The sequence below is a fragment of the Eptatretus burgeri genome, chromosome 9 (assembly GCF_056783735.1).
Source record: "Eptatretus burgeri isolate ZD-2024b chromosome 9, Ebu_testis_v1, whole genome shotgun sequence".
In the NCBI taxonomy this organism is placed as follows: Eukaryota; Metazoa; Chordata; class Myxini; order Myxiniformes; family Myxinidae; genus Eptatretus; species Eptatretus burgeri.
Window position 1 is genome coordinate 54,063,380 of NC_140969.1, and position 22,110 is coordinate 54,085,489.

Consider the following 22,110-nt stretch of genomic DNA (forward strand, 5'->3'; position numbering starts at 1 on the left):
TTCTGGGCCTGTTACTCCCAATTCACAGATAGGTAGGTGGCCCCTGTCTCTTACCGCCTCCTTTCCGATCTTGCTCCTTCTGCCCTTTCCTTGCTTTGTCCCTCACTTCCATCACATGTTCTTTGCTCTCACCTGTGGAACAAACTTCCTTAATCTGTCAATCTCATTCTTCCTAGGCAGGGCTTCAAAATAGCTGTTTACTTTCTTCTCCTCACATCATCCCTCATCCATACTCATGATTATTTCTTCCCTTACAAACCCACCCTATGTTGACCCCTTCCTTTACAGGTGATTGTTTTCTCCCATGTCCTTCCACCCTCCATTCCAGTTTTTTGTTCCATTGCTGCTTCATCCCAAGTTTTGCCTTCCTCTTCTTTCAGCCCTATTCTTGCTGTTTGAGCTTGCTCATCCCATTTCTTCCTCAACCTCCACATGATCTCATTCTTTCTTCTTCAAGTGTCCCTCCACCCTGCTGGTGGGGTGTTTCCCTGCTTTCAATGGTGTTTTTTGTTTTGTGTTTCAGCACTTGTATACAAAATAAGCCTCATCTCAGCAAGCATTCATAATTGGCAAACTGCGAATACCAGTTCCGATAGACACGGCCATGTTATCCAGACGATAATTGTACAACTCATCATTTACAAAACATAGATGATGATTAAAAATAAAGACAAACTGATATAAACGACATACGAACAAAACCCTCTCAACCATCTATCAAAAATAGAGAAGAAAATTACAATTTTCTGATTTAAAAAAAAAAAAAACTGGTGACGATGATAAAGTTAGTTTTAAGGGGCCAACTTTTTTTTTTATTCTGTATACATATAAAGGGGGTAGTCGGCTAAAGTGAGAAAGAGAGGGGAAAGGGGGGGGGGGGGAAATGACAAAAAGTTCACCTCTATCCCCACACAAAAGAGTGTAGAAACAGAGAGGTATAGTTTGGAGAGTAGAATGGGGGGCTCGGAGGGGAGGTTGTGCATTTTCCACCATTTTTGGATTATAACACAAGCAAACACTTCGAAGGCATCTACTTCAACAGTCTCTCTAAGCTTGGTGATAAACTTCAAGGCAACAAGGTAACTCAAGGCAGTATGTTCACCTCCAAGCTGTATGTATGGTGTTGAGGTTGATCCGAGGATAATTAACTGCTGTGGTATGGTGCCAAAAGGGGTGCTGTATTGTAAGACATGTCGGCTTGTGGAAGATAATTTAAAATAGTTTTCCTGTACACAGACCCTTGGGCTGGTATTCTGGTTTAAAATACCCTGCCTATTGATGAAGCACACAATAGTGATGAATAAATATGACACATGTGGCACTTTGAAGAGCATTTTCCTGAGTTATTTTTGATACCATTCTGTTGCCATGTACAACTGTTTATCATTATCCTTCCATGTTTGGCAAGTTCAATGTAAATTCCAAAAACCTAAATCATCCCAAACGATTGGGTAAACTCCGTATGGTGCAATATCAATGAAGAGAATCTATGACAAAGGAATAATAGCGAATTGGCACAATTAGGAGATTATAAAAATTAGTCATTGCTCACTTTATAACAGAAGGTCAACACATTTGATTAATGCCCATCAATTATTATCTTTTTCTTCTTCTTCTTCATCTTCTTCTTGGCTGCTTGGGCAACCGTTGCTCTTTGAGCTGCAACCCCTACATGTGTGTGTATATCAAGTCCTCTGTGCTTTTTCTTTTTCTTCAGGCAGCTCAGTGGGTTAGGCCCAGCAGGTCCCTTGCATGGTCGAGGCTGCCGAAGTCGGTTAGGTTTCGGGAATAGCTTTGCTTTCATTTCCCTCAGGTGCAATTTCTCCTGTCTCGGGATGAGCTGGGCAGCCTGTGCTCTTATTGCAGCCCTTTTTGAGGCTATGGAAGGCCTGTCCAGAACAGGAGTGTTCTTTATGATGTACAGGAGTGGAACACAGGGCAGACGCTTTACTTGGCTTGTCAGCTGTGGATCCTGGATGTGATGATAAACAAGGCATGTATCAAAATGTACAAAAACAAACGAAGATCAAAATGTACAAAAACAAACGAAGATCAAAATGTATCGCCATGTCAATTTTGTATTTGATGATGGGGCAAATTTCTCATAGATTAATCCTTGAACTGGAACTTGGGGTCGAAAATGACTTGCAACATTTCAGTTCATTTTTTTCAGCTTTCTCATCCATTAGATCTGTAATAACATTGAGGGAAGGAGAATGTATGATGGATGGGGGAAGAAGTGGTGTGAAAGGGTTAAAATTGTGCCATTTTTAGATGTGCAAGTGTACACGGCTCCACACATGACTGTTATATCCTAATTGGACAGTCACAACTTTACAATGTGCTCCAAAACCAAATGCTGTTTGGACATTATTCATCATGCAGTCTTTTGAGACATTTCAGGTCAGTTACTCAAAAAGCGTTTTTACAGCCAAAGATGAGAAAACATTCATTGCTGTGGATTGAAGCCCTCATGACTCACAAACAATTATAAAGTTTGAAGTATCAGCTGTCATTAATATGCATCAATCAGAAGCATCGATGCATCAGAGTGCTCAAATTCTGCTGAAGTGATAAACAATGGGTGGTTGTGATAAGTTCACACAGGTGGTTATGTTGTGGTTTGGAGGTTATGTTGTGCTGTGGTGGTTGTGTTGCGTTTTGGCCACGGAGTGTCGGGGAGTGTGCGGGTTGGGTGGGTGGGCACTTTTGTGGTGGTCCTGGCCTGCTGCTGGGTTCGATTCTGCAGTTTGAATTTTGGGATTTGGCTCGGGTTGAGAGATTCTGGGGCTTATTGCATTTTGGTTGTAAAATGTGTGCTGCAATTAAAAAAAAAAAAAAGGCACAAAACACTGGCGTCACCAGGCGTTCATAAGCATCGCAGCTAAGGTGAGATGGGCTCTGAGGTCTCTTGGCCCGAGCCAGGTTTTGCAGTTTGGACTGTGAAGTTGAGCTTGGCGGCAGGTCCGGCTACTGGATGGGTGTTCGGTTGTCCGGTTCACGGATTCTTTGGCACACTGGGAGAGATACAGTTCCAGAGCGAGGAAACAGGGAGACAGCTGCAGTTTGAGTCTCACACCTCAAGGGAAGCCCATGTTGTAATCCCTTTAAAAACGTGACGTGCTGTTTCAAAGTGACGGGTCGTTTTGCTATTCCGTTTGAACATGCTGTTTTAACATACCCTCCAGTCGTGGCCAAAAATATTGGCAATCTTGCACTTTTTTCAAATTACTCACAATTTTCTTGAAAAATAAGTTGAAATTCACAAAAGTATTTTGTCTCCACAATACTTTATTTCACTGTTAATATTACAGAACCTTTGTTTTTGATTCAGAACTTAATATATCCCAACAAATCAGAAAATAAAAATAAATGGCATTGACAAAATTATTGACACCCTCAACTTAACATTTGCTAGCACAGCCTTTGGACAAAATAATTGCAGTCAAGCGCTTCCTATAGCCATGAATGAGCTTCCTACATCTCTCTACTGGCAGTTTGGCCCACTCTTCTTGTGCAAACTGCTCAAGTTCCCCCATATTTGAAGGATGCCTTCTCCCAACAAGTGTTCAATGGGATTTAGATCTGGACTGATTGCTGGCTACTTCAGAACAGTCCAGGATTTTATCTTGAACCATTCCTGGGTGTTTTTTGAAGTGTTTGGGGTCATTGTCCTGCTGCAAGACCCATGATCAGTGACGGAGTTCGAGCTTTCTGACACTGGGTTGAACATTGCGCTCCAACATACTTTGGTAATCTCCTGATTTCATGATGCCATACACACATTCAAGGCACCTAGTGCCAGAAGCAGCACAGAAACCCCAAAACATCACTGAACCTCCTCCATGTTTGACTGAAGGGAAGGTGTTCTTTTCTTCGAAGGCTTCATTTTGTTTTCTGTAAACATGGAGATGATGTGCTTTACCAAAAAGCTTGAAATTGGTCTCATCTGTCCACAGGACATTCTCCCAGAAGGATTTTGGCTTGTTCAGGTTGTTTTGGCAAACTCCAGTCGAGCTTTCTTATATCTCTCGCTCAGCAGTGGGATCCTCTTGGGTCTCCTACCATCGGACACCATTTCATTGTGTTGGTGACGGACGGTGAGAGTTGAAATTGTTGTACCTTGTGTCTGAAGGTCAGCTTGAATCTGTTTGGCAGTTGATCGAGGTGCTTTCTCCACCATTCGAACAATCCTTCGCTGTAATCTTTGATCAAGTACTCTCTTGCAGCCATGGCTACAGTGCCATGGGCCTTAAACTTCCTGATAACATTGTGTAAGGTGGACACATGAAAATCAAGGTCTCTGGAGATGGATTTGTGGCCTTGAGATTGTCCATGCTTGGCTACAATCGTGTCTGACCTCCTCAGACAATTCTCTGGTTTTATGTCTTTTCTCCATGCTGCTCATCGCGATCCACACAGTGACACGAAACAGCAGAATGACTCCTTTTCTCGAATAAAACTGGTTGAATGAGCGATTTATATATTGCAGGCACCTGCAACTCACCACAAGTGAGAGTTCAATTCCAAAGTGAAGGAGAATCACCTGCTTTAAATCTAATTATTTCTAACTTCCAAAAGGTGCCAAAAATATTGTCCGGGCCATTTTAGGATTTCTGTGTGGAATAAATAAAGATTGTCTCTTTTTTCCAGTTTTTTTTGTTTTGTTCCACTGCAAATCTGAGAAATACATATGTGGATATCAAAAGATTTTTTAATTTTAACATTTTTTCGGAAAGAAATGGTGGATTATTTGAAAAAAGTGCAAGGGTGCCAATATTTATGGCCATGACTATTTCCTTCAATCCTGAACTAATGCTGGCAGACGGGACCATCCCCTGCGCTTCGCTTCCCCTCGATGCCCCCTCCGAAATTTATGGCGAATCCACCCCCCCCCCCGAAATTGAAGGCGAACCCCCCCCTGAAATTGAAGGCGAATCCCCCCCTGAAATTGAAGGCGAATCCCCCCCCCGAAATTGAAGGCGAACCCCCTTGAATTACAGAACCTTTTGCCCCGAAATTGAAGGCGAATCCCCCCCCCAAAATTGAAGGCGAACACCCCCCGAAATTGAAGGCGAATCCCCCCCCCAAGTCTCACCACCAAATGCAAATTCAGAACACCCCTTCAACTCCCCACTCCCCCCTCCTTTCTTCTCTCTCTCTCTCACACTCCTCTCTGCCCACCCCCTTAGTATTCTCATCAGCGAAGTGACAGGTGGGATTTGCTCGTATATAATAAAAAGGCCATGTAAAAACTTGGCATTTTTATCCGTCGCTTCGTTAATGGATTTCATCATAAGACATGTTGTACTTCACAAACATTCTGCTCTCTACACCCTATCATTTTCCCAAGGATATCTTGCACCTGCTTAGTCAGCTAACATCACCTTCGTTCACCAACTTCTTCTTACAATAAGTTTCTGTTGCTTGATGAGATGTAGCATCTTCCCAGCTACCATTCTTTGTTATACAGATCACCTTTTAAAACAGTCATCTTCCTTTGGACCAATTTCAGCAGCCATTGCACGTTACCAGCTGGATGAGACTATACCAGCTTGGTGCAGGCCTTGCTCAGAGAAAATTTCCCTATAAAATAAATAAATATACATAATAATAATAAAACAAAATAATAAATAAATAAATAAAATCAGTAAATTAATGTTCCAAGGCTTCAGTGGAGTAATGATCAGAGCATCTGCTCCGAGTCCAGGAGGTCAGTGTGAACCTCAGCCGAGTCATACCAACCTTTTAAAATTATACATGCTGCTTCCTTGTTTGATGCTCAGCATTTAAAAGAGGTGGAGCACACACATTTATGCCTCGTCTGTATGTGCATCACTGAGATGACAGTTTATAGCTGAGCCAAGATTCAATCTAAGAAAGACATCTTAAAGGTGAGCTTAACATTCCTCAAGGCCATCCTACCACCTATCTTCATCAGCCAACCTTGCTGCTTTTTATGGCGGTTGACAAAAAAAAAAAAAAAAAAAAAAAAACTTCCAGTTTGCTGCAAAGCTCCGTTTGATTTGTTTGCTTTGTTTTAACCTCAGCTTTAAATTGAGTGAAATGAAACATTTTGAAAATTGCGTATCATTCTCACTCAGATTTCACCATCACTGAAAATAATGCATATCGTTATGTTGTTAAAACTCGATCAGTTTTTCATCCCTCAGAATCCATTCATCCAATGGGACCATACACTGCAGAGTGTCGGTGCTGCCGAAGCAGTCTCCTGGGCGATTGGGTACAACCCTGGATGGGTCGCAACTCCGACACAGAATACTCAAATGGCTCAATCATCTCAGCAAGGTGGTACGCATTTTGCTGACCTTGGAAGGATGACAGGCCAAACCAACCCCACCTGTTATTAATTCAACAGCGAAGCAGGATTTGAACTCAGGACTCCAGGATCACAAGCCCACCACCCTAACCATTAAGAAAACACCAGGCACACTCAGAATGATTAGTTACATAACTTATCTGCATATGTGCTGTTTAAAATAATAACACATCATTATCAGCAAATATTTGACCATTGAATTACTGTTCTAATTGATAGAGCTAACATCAGCTTCGTAACCATCCTTGCTGCTTATATCTGTAAAAAGCATGAGCAAAAATCACTTCTGCTTCACTGAGAAGCTCAGTGTTGGATTATTTGGTTTAAAATCTCTGCTTAAAATGAGTGAAATTAAACATAATTAAAATTTGAAATTAGTCACTCAGGTTTCAACATTGTTGTTGTAACTTTATTTAAATAAGAAGAATACGATTTGTAATACCGGCTATCAACGGGGTGCGATACAACAGATTTACAAAGAGAGAAATGGGGGTATCTCCCCCACCTTGAACCCTCTCCCCAGATATACTACCCAGGCAGAAACCATACTTGGGGTCCCCTCAAGCAAGATGCAAAATTTGGTTGGATTTGGTTCAGTAATTTTTGAAGCATATATAAATATACCAACAAACAAATTCACTTTTATAATAAAGGTAAAACTGAGTTTGCTTGCTTGCTTGATGCAAGCTCCACTCCAATCCTTAGCAAGACACGAGTACATCTATCAACGATGTTGTACAACTATTAAGTTAAGTTAATAGTATCACGTGGTTCATTGACATTATCACATACGTGCAATACATTATTTGCTTTCAGCCATGATGTTGAACTCTACTTCAAATTCACATTCCATACCCACCCATAGTGTGGTAAACAGAGTAAATCAATAAACAAACATATTTGACAATTTCTGAATATGTATTTGTATAACTGCTTGGTAGAAAACATGCGATAATTAAACCATCAGAAACTTTTGAAATGATCGGCATTTTTGAAGGCGGTAAAAAGGCTGTGCGAAAGAAAGTTGCCCCCCTATGCTGGATGAGGCCTTTATCATAGCAATAGACTGGCGAACAAAAACCCTGTAAATTTTAGAGAAAAAAAAAACCTCAATATATCTGCTTAAATGATTTGACCCATCAGTTATCCCGTGCCAAGAGTTTGCATGCATTACATAACCTGCATGCAAAGCACCATTCATTAATGTGCTACAGGAGAATGATGTTATTTAATCAAGTGGTTATTGGATTGTATGCATTTAATTATTATTCGAATAATTTTGTCAACATGACAGATTTATTGCATGGATTCATATTGGGAATTGAAATTGGAAACAATTAATTTTATCAACTAAAAGTTGGAGTATTGAAAACGAGCCTTTTACATTTTGCTCTGATAAAGGGCAAGCATTTGAAATATCATCCATACCTCGTTTCCAATGGTGATTAGCATACTTATCATTTTTTTGTTGTTAGTTTTTATTGATAAATCCATTGTTTCTTTTTCCGCCAACGCAGACAGACTTTCGCCTTCACAGGCACTGGTTAGCCTCGCCAATTTCCAAAGGGACGGAGGAGGCTATTGTGGTGTGTGCGTGCGTGCGAGTCCACATGCTGATATACTTGTATTTTTTTTAACATAGATCATCCATTCTCATACCTAGCACAATCTACATTCACCGAGGCTCTGTCTTACATCTCAAGGTGCTAAGTGAAGAAAATGACAATGCGGTTGAGGGGAATTGAGAGATTAAAATGACGATTAACCTTTCCTTGGCATTCCAAGCAATTTAATTGCTTTAATTATCCCAAATAAAGTTATTGGAAACAGGGGTTTATAAAGCTACCAAATGGGGCATGCTTGCACACAGCAAGCAACTTCTCAGGGATATTCTACGTGCATAAACTTTATATATTTGAAGAAGTGGTTTGTTCCAGAGCTTTATATTCAAGAGCACCAAGTTGTAATGATATGCAAGGCAAAAGACAAGCTAAAAATGTTGAATATTCATAATTCACTGAATCAAACAATGTCCAAAAAAAGGAAAGCGGCCCAAAATGCAATGTAATTAAATATGCTATATTTATCGTGAGCTCGCATTACTCATGAACAAATTGCTAATTATACAAGGAAATCAGACACAGGTGGAGGCCATTTAGGCCATCATGCCTGTGCGAACACTATACTAATTTATCAACACGAGATCCAAGGGAGAAAATGCCCCCCCCCCCAATTTTTTTAAAAATTAATTTATTTGTTTATTAATTTGTTTATTTTAAAGTTTCTGCAGTTTTTGTATTTTTTATTCTTTTTCTTCTTCCCCATGGGCTTGGTTAAAAACATACATCAACCACACAACACCCCTTGACAAGACCGCTACCAACAGAACTCCGTACACATGCACACAATCACCCATCACTGCCCAAACTACCTAAAAGTCCTGTGAACATCCTTATATCCCTCTACCTCCATAACTTCCAGGTACCTATCAAATTCAAATTTAAACTTATCTGCTGTTTCTGCTGCCACAATCATTCCAGGGAGGCCATTCCAAGCATTAACTACTCTGAGTAAAGTCCCCTGCCTTGTTACCGTGTCAACTCTTCTCTTATTTATTCTCAGGCTATGGCCCCTGGTCCTATCACTGTCGACTCTATTGAATAAAATTAATCAGCACTTATTTTATCTCTATCTTTCACTATCTTAAACATCTCCTTTCTAGTGTATAAAGACCCGTCTCCTTCAGCCGCTCCTCATAGTTGTCCAGCTTGGCCCGGAATCAATCGTGTAGCCTTGCGCTGAACCCTCTCGATGGCATCTTTCCTTCCTGAATTGTGGTGACCAAAACTGCACACAATATTCTCTATGTGGTCCTCACTAAATTCCTCTACAATGTTAACACCACCTCTTTTGATTTATAATTGATCCCCCTCCAAATACAGCCTAAAACCCTATTTGCTCCACCTATAGCTGCCTGGCATTGTTCTGCCTGCTTACCTCCTGTATCTATTACCACACCCAGATCCTTCTCCTGGGTGACACGCTCCAAAATTACCCCTTGCATCCTGTAATCTCTATTTTCATTGTTCTTTCCCATCCCCAACACTTTACACTTGTTCAGGTTAAATTCCATCTGTCAACCTTTTGCCCAATCTATGCATGTATCAAAACTTCCCTGAATCTGATCATCACACCTTCTGTTGTCCACCTGACCTCCAAGCTTTGTGTCATCTGCAATTTTGGAAAGCTTACTCTTTATCCCATTATCTATATCATTGATGTAAATAATGAATAATTACTACAACTACATATTAATTATCAAGATTCAAAACACTTCAATACAAAAGCACATCATAGATCAGAAACAGAGGAACCACTTGGAATTGCTTCCTTTCTAATGTATAAGGTCTGGTCTCCTTTGACCGTTTAAAAAGCACATTGTGCTTGCATTCTGCAAACAGCTAAATAACTCAAGTGAATCAAGAATCAGTGAATATAATGAGCTTTATATTTCAAGGTTTATAGCAAAAGTAATATTTAATGTAAATACGGCAAAAGTTATAAAATAAGAGGCAGAAGAGGCACTTGTTACCATTGCCTCGCAACTCGTTCCAGTGTCAGCTGCAGTGTCTTGGGTCATGCGACCCACAGTGAGCAAATAATCTGCATCAGCTGACTTTTCTGCATGGATACTTTCATTTAAGGGAATTTTTTGACTATTTTATGATTTTTTTTCCTCTGGGATACTGGCTTCGTGGTGCGTCAGTATTAGGCTTGGGAAAAATAATCTATTACCTGGTTGGAATAGATTCCCTCCATCGGAACCGGGAATCAAACCCTAAATTCGGCAAAGCCAATTGCTCGCCTGTAACAGTTCCAAGTCTCCCGAGTCGATTCCTACTATGTCTCGTCTCACTTCGTCCATCAAGAAGCCGTTCGTTGGTTCAGCAAATTATTTCAAAAGCTTCTCCTGTCATTCTTTACAAAATAGACAAAGACAAGTTCATTTATTTGCATCTAGTTCGTTCAAGTTGTGAATAAAATAAGCAGACATGTACTCACAAACTGTGTGCATATGTCGGAATTCTCCTTCTGGGATCCGACAGACAGCATTAGCCTATTATATCTGTGTAGAGTATTGTGACATTCTAAAATCATCATATTTCTTAACAGCAAAGATATTGCAGCATATAAAAAAAGTCTGGAGCAATAGAGGAACGATCTTATGGCCTTAAACACCACCTGGGTAAACTGGGTTCAATTAAAAAAAAAAATCTAATTGAAATTTTTTTTTATAATTTTAGCAGAGGTTTGGATTAATTTGAAGCAGCTTTTACTTCTTTTTTTCTCTCCCAGGAGCATTTCAGTATTTCAGGGTGAGACAGAGACAGACGATGGCATTAGATTTTTCTCTGTGCGGCAAAACTAGGAATGGACATGGAGGACCTCCTCGGAAAGAAAAATCTGCTTCGAAAAGCTGGTACATCATCGAACATGATCTGGAGCTTCTTTGAATTTGAAAAGAATGTGTAAAAACCAAGAGAGATTTTATATCTGAAGCAAGTTTGATGCATGCTCTGCAGCAAGAGGTTGTCTTACATGTCGAGTACCTCTGTGATGCATAAGCATTTGAAGTCATTCCATCTAAGTCATGGTGGTGGAATGGAAATTCATGCGAAACGTGACCGAGATCAGTCACCTTCATTGGCAAATCGGAAACAGCCATCCAGCAGCACCGATTCAGGCTCACACAAGCCTGCTCAACAGTCACTTCTGGTAAGCTCCCCCCTCCTTCCCCACAGGATAGATTCCTTTCAGAATCAGAATCGATTAACAATTTTTTAGAATCGCCTAAGCCAAATCAGTTATACAAAATTTCAGCTTTCTTCCTGACCGAGAAGATCAATGCTAAACATTGATATTGGTGAGTGGGTGAGTCTGTGGTTAGGAAGAGCTTTATATATTCGAGATTTCATGAAGCCCATTTATGGAAGACCACCGACAGTGTAAAATGGGCCATTTTTTTAAGGCTGCATCAATTCTGTGATGAAAATATACATAAGTTGCACGGCATTACCTGTGTAGCCAAGAAGTAATGCTGCCAATTCTTCTCTTGGACAAGGCTCAGCAAGCACTCGGTAGCACTCACGGGATTATGCCTGTGAGCACAGTGCCGTCTCTGGAAACGCTGTGCAATGATCCGAGCATTGCCAAGCTCCTTTTCGAGCAAACTTAGCTCATGAATGACACACCTGTGAGGTCACAATCAGAGGGACCATTGATAGTCAAAACACATTGGCAAATAAAACCATCACATTCATATGCATTGCGTGCTGGCAATTTTGCAAAGTCATATTAAGCTGGGCTCGCAACTCAAGCAACAAAGATAAAATGCAAGAGGAAAATGCTTCAGATTGCTTAATTCTAATTTATCAATGACGAAACAAATGTAAACTTTTAGTAAAAAGCTGATCTGAAATTTCCCAAAAAGCACAAGAACTTCATCAACACAGTTGTGTGACATGAAATAATTCATTCGGGCACTTGGACGGTGCAAAGGTTGCTATTGGCTTTCTCTGGTGGCAAGAAATAAAAACACCACCTCGTGAACTGGAGCAACTATACAGGCTGAAAATTGATTCATTAAAACATTTTAATCATGAACAACTCTTTGTAATAAATATCTGGTTTCGTGTTTTTTTTTTTTTTTCAGGTGATGTGAAGGATAAAGCTTTGAAAAATTGAACCCAATTATCAAAACCTAAAATGGACGAATGGAGCATTGAACACAGAACCGCCATTGTGAAGTTTTATTTTGCCAATCACTACTCGATTACAATTGCTCAAAGACAGTTTTGGGAAAACTTTGGTTTGTGAACATGTCCCACACAGAATTCAACATTGCGCTGTATTAAAGCACACAGGAGAACTGGCAGTGTAGCAGATGTAAAAAGGTCAGGGTGAAGGAATTCAGTGAGACCTGAAGAAATAATTGAAAGAGTGACAGAAGCAGTCCGACAGAGCCCATACAAGTTGGCAAGAAGGAAATCTCAATAGCGAGGCATTAACAGGGAAACTTTGTGAACAGTTGTGAAGAAGTAAACTTCCCAACAAAATCAAAGTGTCACAGCAGTTGAAACCAATCAAAGTTGACTGGTAATGTGTAACACTATCTTAGGCCCTTTGCTCGGTAACAAAAATCTCGGCGAAAAACTCAATGTCTGATAAAGCACATTTTCATGTATCATGTATCAATGTTACAATGTCATCAAACAAAACTTTCGAATTTGAAGTAACACAAATAGTCACAAAATCCACGAAAAACCTCTACACAGCCAGAAAGTGACACTGTGTTGTGCTATCTCAAAATCTTGGATAATAGGCCCTTATTTGTTTGAGAATGAGCAGGGGGGGGGGATCTGTGACCGTGAATGGCGAAGATAATTTTTTATTCCTGAATTACATCGCCGCAACCCAGACTTCAGTGACATTTTCTTTCAACAGCATGGTGCAACTTGCCACACAAGCAATGCAACAAGGCAGCTGTTGCAAGAGACATTTCTAGATCATGTTGTTTCAAGGTTTGGGGACATTCCATGGCCAACCCAATCATGCGAGATTACATCTCCAGATTTTTTTTTTTTTTTGGTATGGGGCTACTTAAAGTTCATGGTCAACGTGAATAGTCCAAAACATTACTTGAACTGAAAGTCAACATCTGCGATGAAATGTCACATTTCTTCTGAACCACTTTGGTACGCAATGGAAAACTTATTTTTCCACTGCCATGAATGCATACGTTGCAATCGAAGTTATCTGACATTTTTCAAGAAATGAAGTGTGAATGTCACCAATATTTCCATACTATGTTCTTTTTAAATATCTGGTATCGCTGAGTTATACTGCAACTAAAACAACTCATCAACAAATGAAATATGTTCACAAAATGTCAGGCTGGACTGTCTTTTGGAAATCGGTGATCGAGCTATAACTTGGTGAAAATACGAGTGCAAGGACAAGCCACTGAGAAAGCGCTCTTCAGACTTTTCAGTAACTATCACAGGGTCATTTCTTCTACTACAAGACAGTGTTAACAGACTCTCCCTGAAATTGATTGGCCATTTATAAAAGAGCCAAATAGGATGCTGCATTGCTGCACGCTGAACCACTTGTACCCAACGTGTATGAGTAACGTGGGAATCAGAAAACTGCAAACGCACTTGGCAAAGGCAGTGTGCGACACTAACCTCTGACGAATAATGCCTGACCACCTCCAAGACACAAGTGCAGCTGAAGAAGGATGAAGAATGCATCGACAGACGAGAACGGCACTCGGTAGAGCGCATGGCTGAACAGTTCACATTTTGTATCCCACCAATAGGCTGGACCTGGATCTCCAGACCTGAACCAAAATCTAATCAACTCGTCCTTGTCACACACCCAACCTATAAACAAAATTCCATACGAATCCGTCAACAACTTTTTGAGATATCCATCTCACAAACAAACACACAGACAGACAGACAGACAGACAGACAGGCAGACAGGCAGACAGGGGTAAAAACAACCTCCACCTATCTTCGGTGGCAGAGTTAAAGAGCAGACTTTCAATGAATGTATTTATACATTTGTGGGTTTGTTTTCGTGCAACAACTCCTATACGATCTAGATTCTAAATATTCATTGTCAATCTCCACAATATTGGAACAGATACTGTATGGTTGAGGATACTTTTGCCATTGTGCATCGGGACAAGCTTGACCTTCTTGAACGCCTGGCCCAGGTATTCCTCCATTAAATGCACAAAATAACATAAAAGAAGGAGAATCGACTGGTGTTCTTGAATGAGGTTTTTCCATGAACGAAGACGACTCTTCGAGGACCTCTGTGTCCAGGAAACTGACACAAACCAATAAACTGTTCGATGATATTTCATGCAATCTCAGTTACAGCAAATGTGTTGCTCGCACACCAAGTTCTGAACAGCTTGTGCCCTCAGCTGGAAATGTCAGGGTCAAGGATATAAAACGAGTGGGGAAAATGATGCAAGAAAATGAACATGGTAGGCACTTGCTTGGTCCGTAGGTTCAACTATATTTTGAGAAAGCGAAGACGAGGATTGGAAGGGACATGAGGGTGATGGGGGAAATATTCCTTTTTTTTTTCACAAGAAACCTTTGCTGTTTGTTTCACTGACATCAGTCATGTACTTTTTGTGCACTATAATCACTTTTTAATTGTTAAACCGATAACCTGTGCTATCCTGTATTCCTTTGTCCCACTTCTGGACTTTTTGTTTAATTCTCTCCAAGTCCAAGGTGACCTATGTGTATATATATATATATATATATATATATATATATATATATATATATATATATATATATATATATATATATATATATATATATATATATATATATATATATATATATATATATATATATTGTTGCGGATTCGCGCCCGCCGGCGTGCGAACGGCCACGTAACTCGAATCACGGCACGTCGCCCACCGGACGGACAATCCAGTCGTGACCCTCTCGGACTAACGCCGGGAACCAGTCACGGGTGGACCTTTCGGCCTCACCACGATCGTGCCAATCGGCCCCCCGCGTGGGATAGGGATGCTCGCCAAATTCGACCTACCTAAGTACCCACACGGAGGGTAGACCGGGCGATCGCACCTCGCCGCAGGTCGACTTCGGACACGGGCCACTTTAAGCGACCCGTTCCGTACTATCGGGATAACCGAGCGGTGTTATCGTCGGCCTCGACGGTTCGATTAATTATCGGGCGTATTCAGCCCACTACCAACCCTTTACGTGAAGCAAGATGGAGATTCAATGAAAGAAAAGACGAAGCGAAACGGGAAAACAGTTCAACATAACTCACATTTATTTCGCGATGAACGGGAAGCACACATATACAATTACACCAAAAGCACATGTAAAAGGAGAAGAAACACAATATTACACAAAAAGCAAATATAAAAGAGAAACACAATGCAGAGCTATCCGACTACCGAGCACACGGCAACACTTATACAATTTTACTTCACAGACGGCGCCGACAACACAGATACCCAAAGCAAAAGAAAAAGAGCCACCCTCCAGGATGAGGGGGGTAGACGGGCCTGGGGCCGAGACCGTGTCGGGCCTACCCGTCTGATGATGAGACGCAAAGCGGCGTTGGTGCCTCAACTCCGCGGGCCTCGCGGACAGTGTCTGGTAGGGGGTGGGAAAGGGGGCCCCCTTGTCGCACTATCTCAGCGCGGGGGGAAACAGGAGGGGGTTGTTGATGCTCGGGGGGGAGGAGGATATCACCCTGTCTCGGGTCCCGCGCCGAGCGTCTCCACCTCGACCTCGGTCGCGCCGCCGGCCTCTCCCTCCGCCGCTCCCCGACTCCGACGCGAGCACCCCCTCGATCGCCTTCGCCGCCGCCACCTCTCCACAGCTCCGTCCTCTTCTTCCCAGCTCCACCGACAACTCCCAACCGCGAACTCGAACTCGAACTGCCAACTGCGAACTCTTGACTTCTCCCCTCCGAACTGAACTGTTTGGCGAGCGTGGCCGTTTATATCCCCCGTGGCTTCGCTCCCCCACCTCCGACCCTTCACCTCCGACCCTTCACCTCCAACTGGCTCCCCATTGGACCGAGGAAAAGTGGGCGTGAATGCTTTTTGATCCATGAATTTGCATATAGCGACCTCACTCCAACGCCCTGGAGGCGGGGCCAAATCGCCCCACGCTCTCCGATAGGACGGAACAGAAGTGGGCGTGAGTAGTTTTTGATCCGTTTTTCTCGGAAAGTCTGTGATGTTTCTGAACACGCTGTTCGGTGCGCGCCCTGCACGAGTCCAGTATCGGTGCCCACAAGTGGCGCAAGAATGGTGGTGATGCGATGGTGGCGAGTTGTGACGGTAAAGGTCGTGGCTGTTGTTGTGAAGCGGCGTTGTGGTTGGTGGTTGTTGTGCGATGGCTGTTGAGACGTGGTTGGTGGTGGTAGTAATGGCGGCTGGTCCAAAATAAAGATAGTAAAAGAAAAACGGCTATCTAAAAGGGTCGCAGCCCGCATGAATGACATTTATTCCCTCTAAACAACGGGTTTGGGCCTAACTACACATATACTTACAGAGATATCTCACCTAAGGGACCTGAATGGTGGTTTGTGAATTTCGTCAACCACAACACTACCCCCTCCCCTTTTTACAGACTCGTCCCGAGTTGTCAAATTTTCGTGTGCCATCATGTGCAGTTTTCCCCTAGTACATTTTACCTACGGATCCCTGAGTGCGACATTCATGGTATTCGTGTCCCCAAAATAAATAACCTGAGGGCTGAGTAACTACCGAAACAAACTCACTCACACCGACGACTTAAATAAAATTGCCGGCGCTAGGACAGACATGCCGGGGGCGCACTCATATTTACAGTACATCTTAGCTTAACTTACAAATTTTACACTAAACCATGGCCCAGGATCACTGAACTCTGCAAAAAGAAAGCAGTTAGCAGGGAGCCAGGCTGCTCGCATGCAGTCTCTGGCTCAAACAATGCAGGTGACAGGGAACGTGGCCGGCTGTTCACACGCAGTCCAAGGCCTTCCCTTTTGAACTGAACGCAGTGAACCACAACGGTGCATGGGCTGCACAAACGTAGTCTCCGTGCCAGCTCAAGTGGCACACGCAATGAACACAACGAATGGATGGATGAATGGTTTGAACTGAACGCAGTGAACCACAACGGTGCATGGGCTGCACAAACGCAGTCTCCGTGCCAGCTCAAGTGGCACACGGAATGAGCACAACGAATGGATGGATGAATGGTTTGAACTGAACGCAAACACGGTGCACGGGCCGCCACTGCAGGCCCGTGTTGTAGCTGCCAACAGGGCAGTTCTCGCCGCTTGCAAACTGTTGCCTTGATCCTGGTGCACATGGAAATGAACAGGGGGGGGGGGCAAAGCAAAATTGAACGGGCGTGGTGAACAGGGGCAGTGGGCATGGCATGGCAAAGGCAGCAGGCAAACACAGCCCGCGGAAGAAGGCCGCTGCAGGCAAACACAGCCGGCAGACGAACTGGCCGGCACAGGCCTTGAAGAAAAACAGCCAGCGGGCAGATGAAGTGGGCCGGCACAGGCCTTGCAGCAACACAACAGCTGCCGATGAAGTTGGCCGGCCTCTGCCTTGCAGCGACGCAGCCAGCAGATGAAGCTGGCCAGCCTTTGCCGTTCAGTGGAGGTTGGTGGAGGGAGTGCGGTGGTGCTGGCCACTCGGAAGGCGGGCTCAGACCTACCTACCTGTCTCCCTCCCACCTATCGCCTTTGCCTGTCACTGTACATACCCACTCCCTTAATTTGTCAAACCCCAATTTAGCCCCAACTTATTTTTTTATTTTTACTTCCCCACTATAAATCGTCCCCTAACCCCCTGTACTGTCCTTGTTCGGCTAACCTATCCTGTCACCTAGCCTACTCCCAACCCCTACGTTCCTTTCCCGGAGGGGAACAAGGGAGAGCTAGCGTCCTGTGTCGAGGCCCAACTCAAGCCTCAGAATGGCCTCCCCAGAGTTCGGCGATCTATAACCAAAGTGGGTCCAGCGGCCCACAACGAGAGCGAGGGGATGGATGGTGCGGAGGGGTACACTTCCTATCTACCCTAACCATTTAACTGTTAAACTACCCCGGAGCTTTCAACAAGCGCCTCGCGCTTAAACTATTGGTTCTATAAACCCAGATTCCCGTCGCCTGTGTTGGTGTCCTCACAATTTCGGGCCTCGCCCCCCAATTTTCTCTCTGTGCCCTCACACTTTCTCATGGCTGGGACACGTGGCTCCCTTTGGCAGGCACGACCCTCTGCCGATTCTCCGACGATGGCACCCCCGGGCACTACACTGCCTCCGAGCCTACCAGCTCCCGAACACCGGGGAGTGCCCCCCATGGCACCTCCCCTGAAACGCACACGTGGCAGGCTGGCTTCCCGGGCCCCTTTCCGAGGGTCACCCGTGCCCACAACACTGCCCACGCGGCTAATAGCGCCCCGGGCCCCCGCACCAAGCAGGCGCACCCGTGCCCACTACGCTATCCCGGCCCCCCATGGGCCCTTGGCCTACTACGGCCGACTAGCCTGGTGCCCGGGGTACCCACTCAGCGATACTCACTTTTCGCAGCCACGCTCCCAGCCCGTCAACAGGGCTCCTGCACCCCTCCAAATGGGTTTCGAGCCTACATTCACACCAACAACAAAACGACCTCCATTTTGTAAATTTGACTAACCCCCTAACTCACTCTACACTGACCCCGGGGTCCCTTGGGCGGGAGTCACTCCTCCCCCCAATCACTCATCGCACCATGCATTCCCCATTCGCTCCACTCACACAGACCCGCTGGCCTCACTCACTCACCAAGCACATGCTTCCACTTCACTCACCAACTCTTCAACACACTCACCGCTGGACTCTGCCATCCTCCGAACTACATCCCCTAACTAACTCGTGCTCCCACGTCATCCCTTACACTAAAGCACGTTCCTTTTAACACTACGTAGCTAAACTACGTCCCCGCTACACATCCACAGTCTGTCACCGTCCTCAAACAATCCCATAAATCCATTTACCCAACCTACATCTGGCTACAATCCCTCTAACTAATCCATTCCACGGGCCCCATGAGGACTTACCCCTGCCCCATGGAGCCGGTCTAGCTATGCTAACCCTTCCCCCTAGCTAGTTTCCATCCTGTGCCCTGGTAAGGGGGTCTTCCACCCCTTGCCCGGGAATCCTGTGCACCCGAAAGTGAGGCTTGCTTTTTTTTTTTTTTACATGCGCAGCACCAGCGCGGCAACTCACAGCTCGCGCACTTTGCACCTGCCCGTGACGTCATGCAGCTGCACGTGTTCCTCGTCCCTCCTTGGACGGTACCATCCGGCAGGGATACCCCTCCTGCCGGATTCCAACCCCACGTGCAGCCATGGCGTCACCGTGCGCATAAAAAAACACAAGCCCCACGTCTCGAGGGGTTCCCCACGCGAACACATGTGCTTTGCCCGTTGGAGCTTAACACACACGATCGCGTGGAGAACCCGTCCGGTCCAAATCCGTAATCCTGCCTAAACTTTGTCCGTCCGCGGGATCGGCAAATCCACCGCGTGCGTTTCCGGACCGGGACTTCACTCTCGCAAGCGAGCACGTGGGGGCCTCGTGCGTTGCACAGCACGGACCTCGTGCTCACTGCTGGGTGAACCCGGCACGGTCCCCGAAACAACTACAGCCGCTACTCAGCTTTCTTTCCTCACATGTCGCCGTCGTCGCCATTCGACACACGCACTCCCGCGTGTTACGACGCTAACACACCTCACCATTAAACTCACACCGGGAGACGCGGCTGCATGTTCACACATGCCCACCGACATCTCCCTTACATACCGCTCTCTCACACACACGGTCTCCCTTGCACTCGGCCGTTCACCCACGCATGCCATTACCCTTGCACACGTGGCTCCCCTCACTCGCGGCCTTCCACTCACTCGTGCCATTTCCCTCACACAAACCACACCACTCACACATGCGGGGGCACTCACCCGCGGTTCCTCATTCACACACCGTGCCTCACTCACACACGCGGGGGCACTCAACCGCGGTGTTTCATCCATACTGGCCGTTTCATCCACACACACGGCCTCACTCACACACGGTGCCTCATCCACACACGGCATGCTGGGAAGCACACACTCCGGCACACTCGCCACCACACCACTCACACACGGGGTCGCTTCCACACACGGGGACGCACTCACACCTTGCACCACACACACAGGGACAACCACACTGGGGATTCGTGTCCCCACAAGGGTCTCCGGGGCCTCTATACCCCCCAAGCTTTCCGTGCACCTGTCCACAGCACTCCTCCTCTCAACCTCGCAAAGCACGACCGAACTCACCTGGTCGTGACTCGCCTCAAGGGGGCATACTCCCTCCCCTCGTTCCTGGAGGAGGCCATCCAGCTGCTCGCACCGGGCCTCCACCCAGTCCACCAGCTCACCCTCATTATCCTCCACTACCTCCGTGTGTGTGTGTGTGCGTCACTTACCCCGTCTTCATCGTGTAGTCTTCCCTCTATCGTTCCCTTCCCGGCCACCGTCACTTTCTCCGTCACGACCCTCGCCCAACACGCCCCCCGAATCACTTTGTCACCCGCCTCCACCGCGGGCCCGACAGCCGTTGCACCCCCTTCCAGCTCGTTCGCTCCTACACGTGGAGTCGCCATTTTAAGCTCCCTGCTAACGGCCTTCATGCCCGCCTGCAGGCATCGGCCCATGTTCTGCGTCTCACCCCGCAGCTTTTTAGTTTCTTCCTTCATTTGCTTGTTCATTCCGTTCATTTGCTTGTTCCTTTGCTGTGTATTCGCATCCATCTTTTCGTTCATTCCTTTTATTTCGTTTTTCACTTCGTTTGTGTTTGTATCCATCTTTTCGTTCATGCTTTTTATTTCATCCATCCTCGTTGTCATTGCCGCCAGCATGGCGCATAGCTGGGCCATGTCGGGTGCGCTTGGGTGAGCCGTTTCGGCAAGGATCGGGGGGTTTTGGTGGAGAGGGGGAGGGGAGGTGTCATACACCGCGGCCGCTGCCGCACCTATTTCGGGCTCTCGGTTCAGTTGGGCGAGTTCGTTTTCCTGTACAACCAACATTTCCTGCACGGGGATTTCGTCCTGAGCCATGGATTCTACACATTCTACATCCATTTCTAATACCCCCGGCTCCCGCTCGCCTTGAGACGCCATCTTATTTCTCGTGAAGGGTTAATTTAGCTCGCTCGTAATTTGGAGGGAATCGGGGGTCGCTTCTCTCACCCCTGGGCCGATTCCCGTGAATTTAATTGGAGACAGGAGAGCCCGTTTTCCCGTTCTCCGATACCAGTGCCGCGAGGAGGGCGATGAGTTTATATCGCACGACCTGACACCAGTGTTGCGGATTCGCGCCCGCCGGCGTGCGAACGGCCACGTAACTCGAATCGCGGCACGTCGCCCACCGGACGGACAATCCAGTCGTGACCCTCTCGGACTAACGCCGGGAACCAGTCACGGGTGGACCTTTCGGCCTCACCACGATCGTGCCAATCGGCCCCCCGCGTGGGACAGGGTTGCTCGCCAAATTCGACCTATCTAAGTACCCACACGGAGGGTAGATCGGGCGATCGCACCTCGCCACAGGTCGACTTCGGACACGGGCCACTTTAAGCGACCCGTTCCGTACTATCGGGATAACCGAGCGGTGTTATCGTCGGCCTCGACGGTTCGATTAATTATCGGGCGTATTCAGCCCACTACCAACCCTTTACGTGAAGCAAGATGGAGATTCAATGAAAGAAAAGACGAAGCGAAACGGGAAAACAGTTCAACATAACTCACATTTATTTCGCGATGAACGGGAAGCACACATATACAATTACACCAAAAGCACATGTAAAAGGAGAAGAAACACAATATTACACAAAAAGCAAATATAAAAGAGAAACACAATGCAGAGCTATCCGACTACCGAGCACACGGCAACACTTATACAATTTTACTTCACAGACGGCGCCGACAACACAGATACCCAAAGCAAAAGAAAAAGAGCCACCCTCCAGGATGAGGGGGGTAGACGGGCCTGGGGCCGAGACCGTGTCGGGCCTACCCGTCTGATGATGAGACGCAAAGCGGCGGTGGCGCCTCAACTCCGCGGGCCTCGCGGACAGTGTCTGGTAGGGGGTGGGAAAGGGGGCCCCCTTGTC

The 22,110-nt window shown here is 45.5% G+C and overlaps 1 protein-coding gene across 2 annotated transcripts in view; it reads right to left on the reverse strand.

Moving 5' to 3' along the window:
• Positions 1 to 587: 587 nt before the first annotated feature.
• Positions 588 to 22,110, reverse strand: part of UTP23 (UTP23 small subunit processome component) — a 23,572-nt gene continuing 2,049 nt past the window's right edge. For both annotated transcript variants that reach the window (XM_085895195.1, XM_085895194.1), the window contains exons 2-3: positions 11,418 to 11,592; positions 588 to 1,972 (exon numbers count right to left, since the gene is read on the reverse strand). In XM_085895195.1, the coding sequence (XP_085751321.1) occupies positions 1,580 to 1,972; positions 11,418 to 11,592 (568 nt within the window). In that variant the 3' untranslated portion in view covers positions 588 to 1,579. The remainder of the gene's footprint in view (positions 1,973 to 11,417; positions 11,593 to 22,110) is intronic.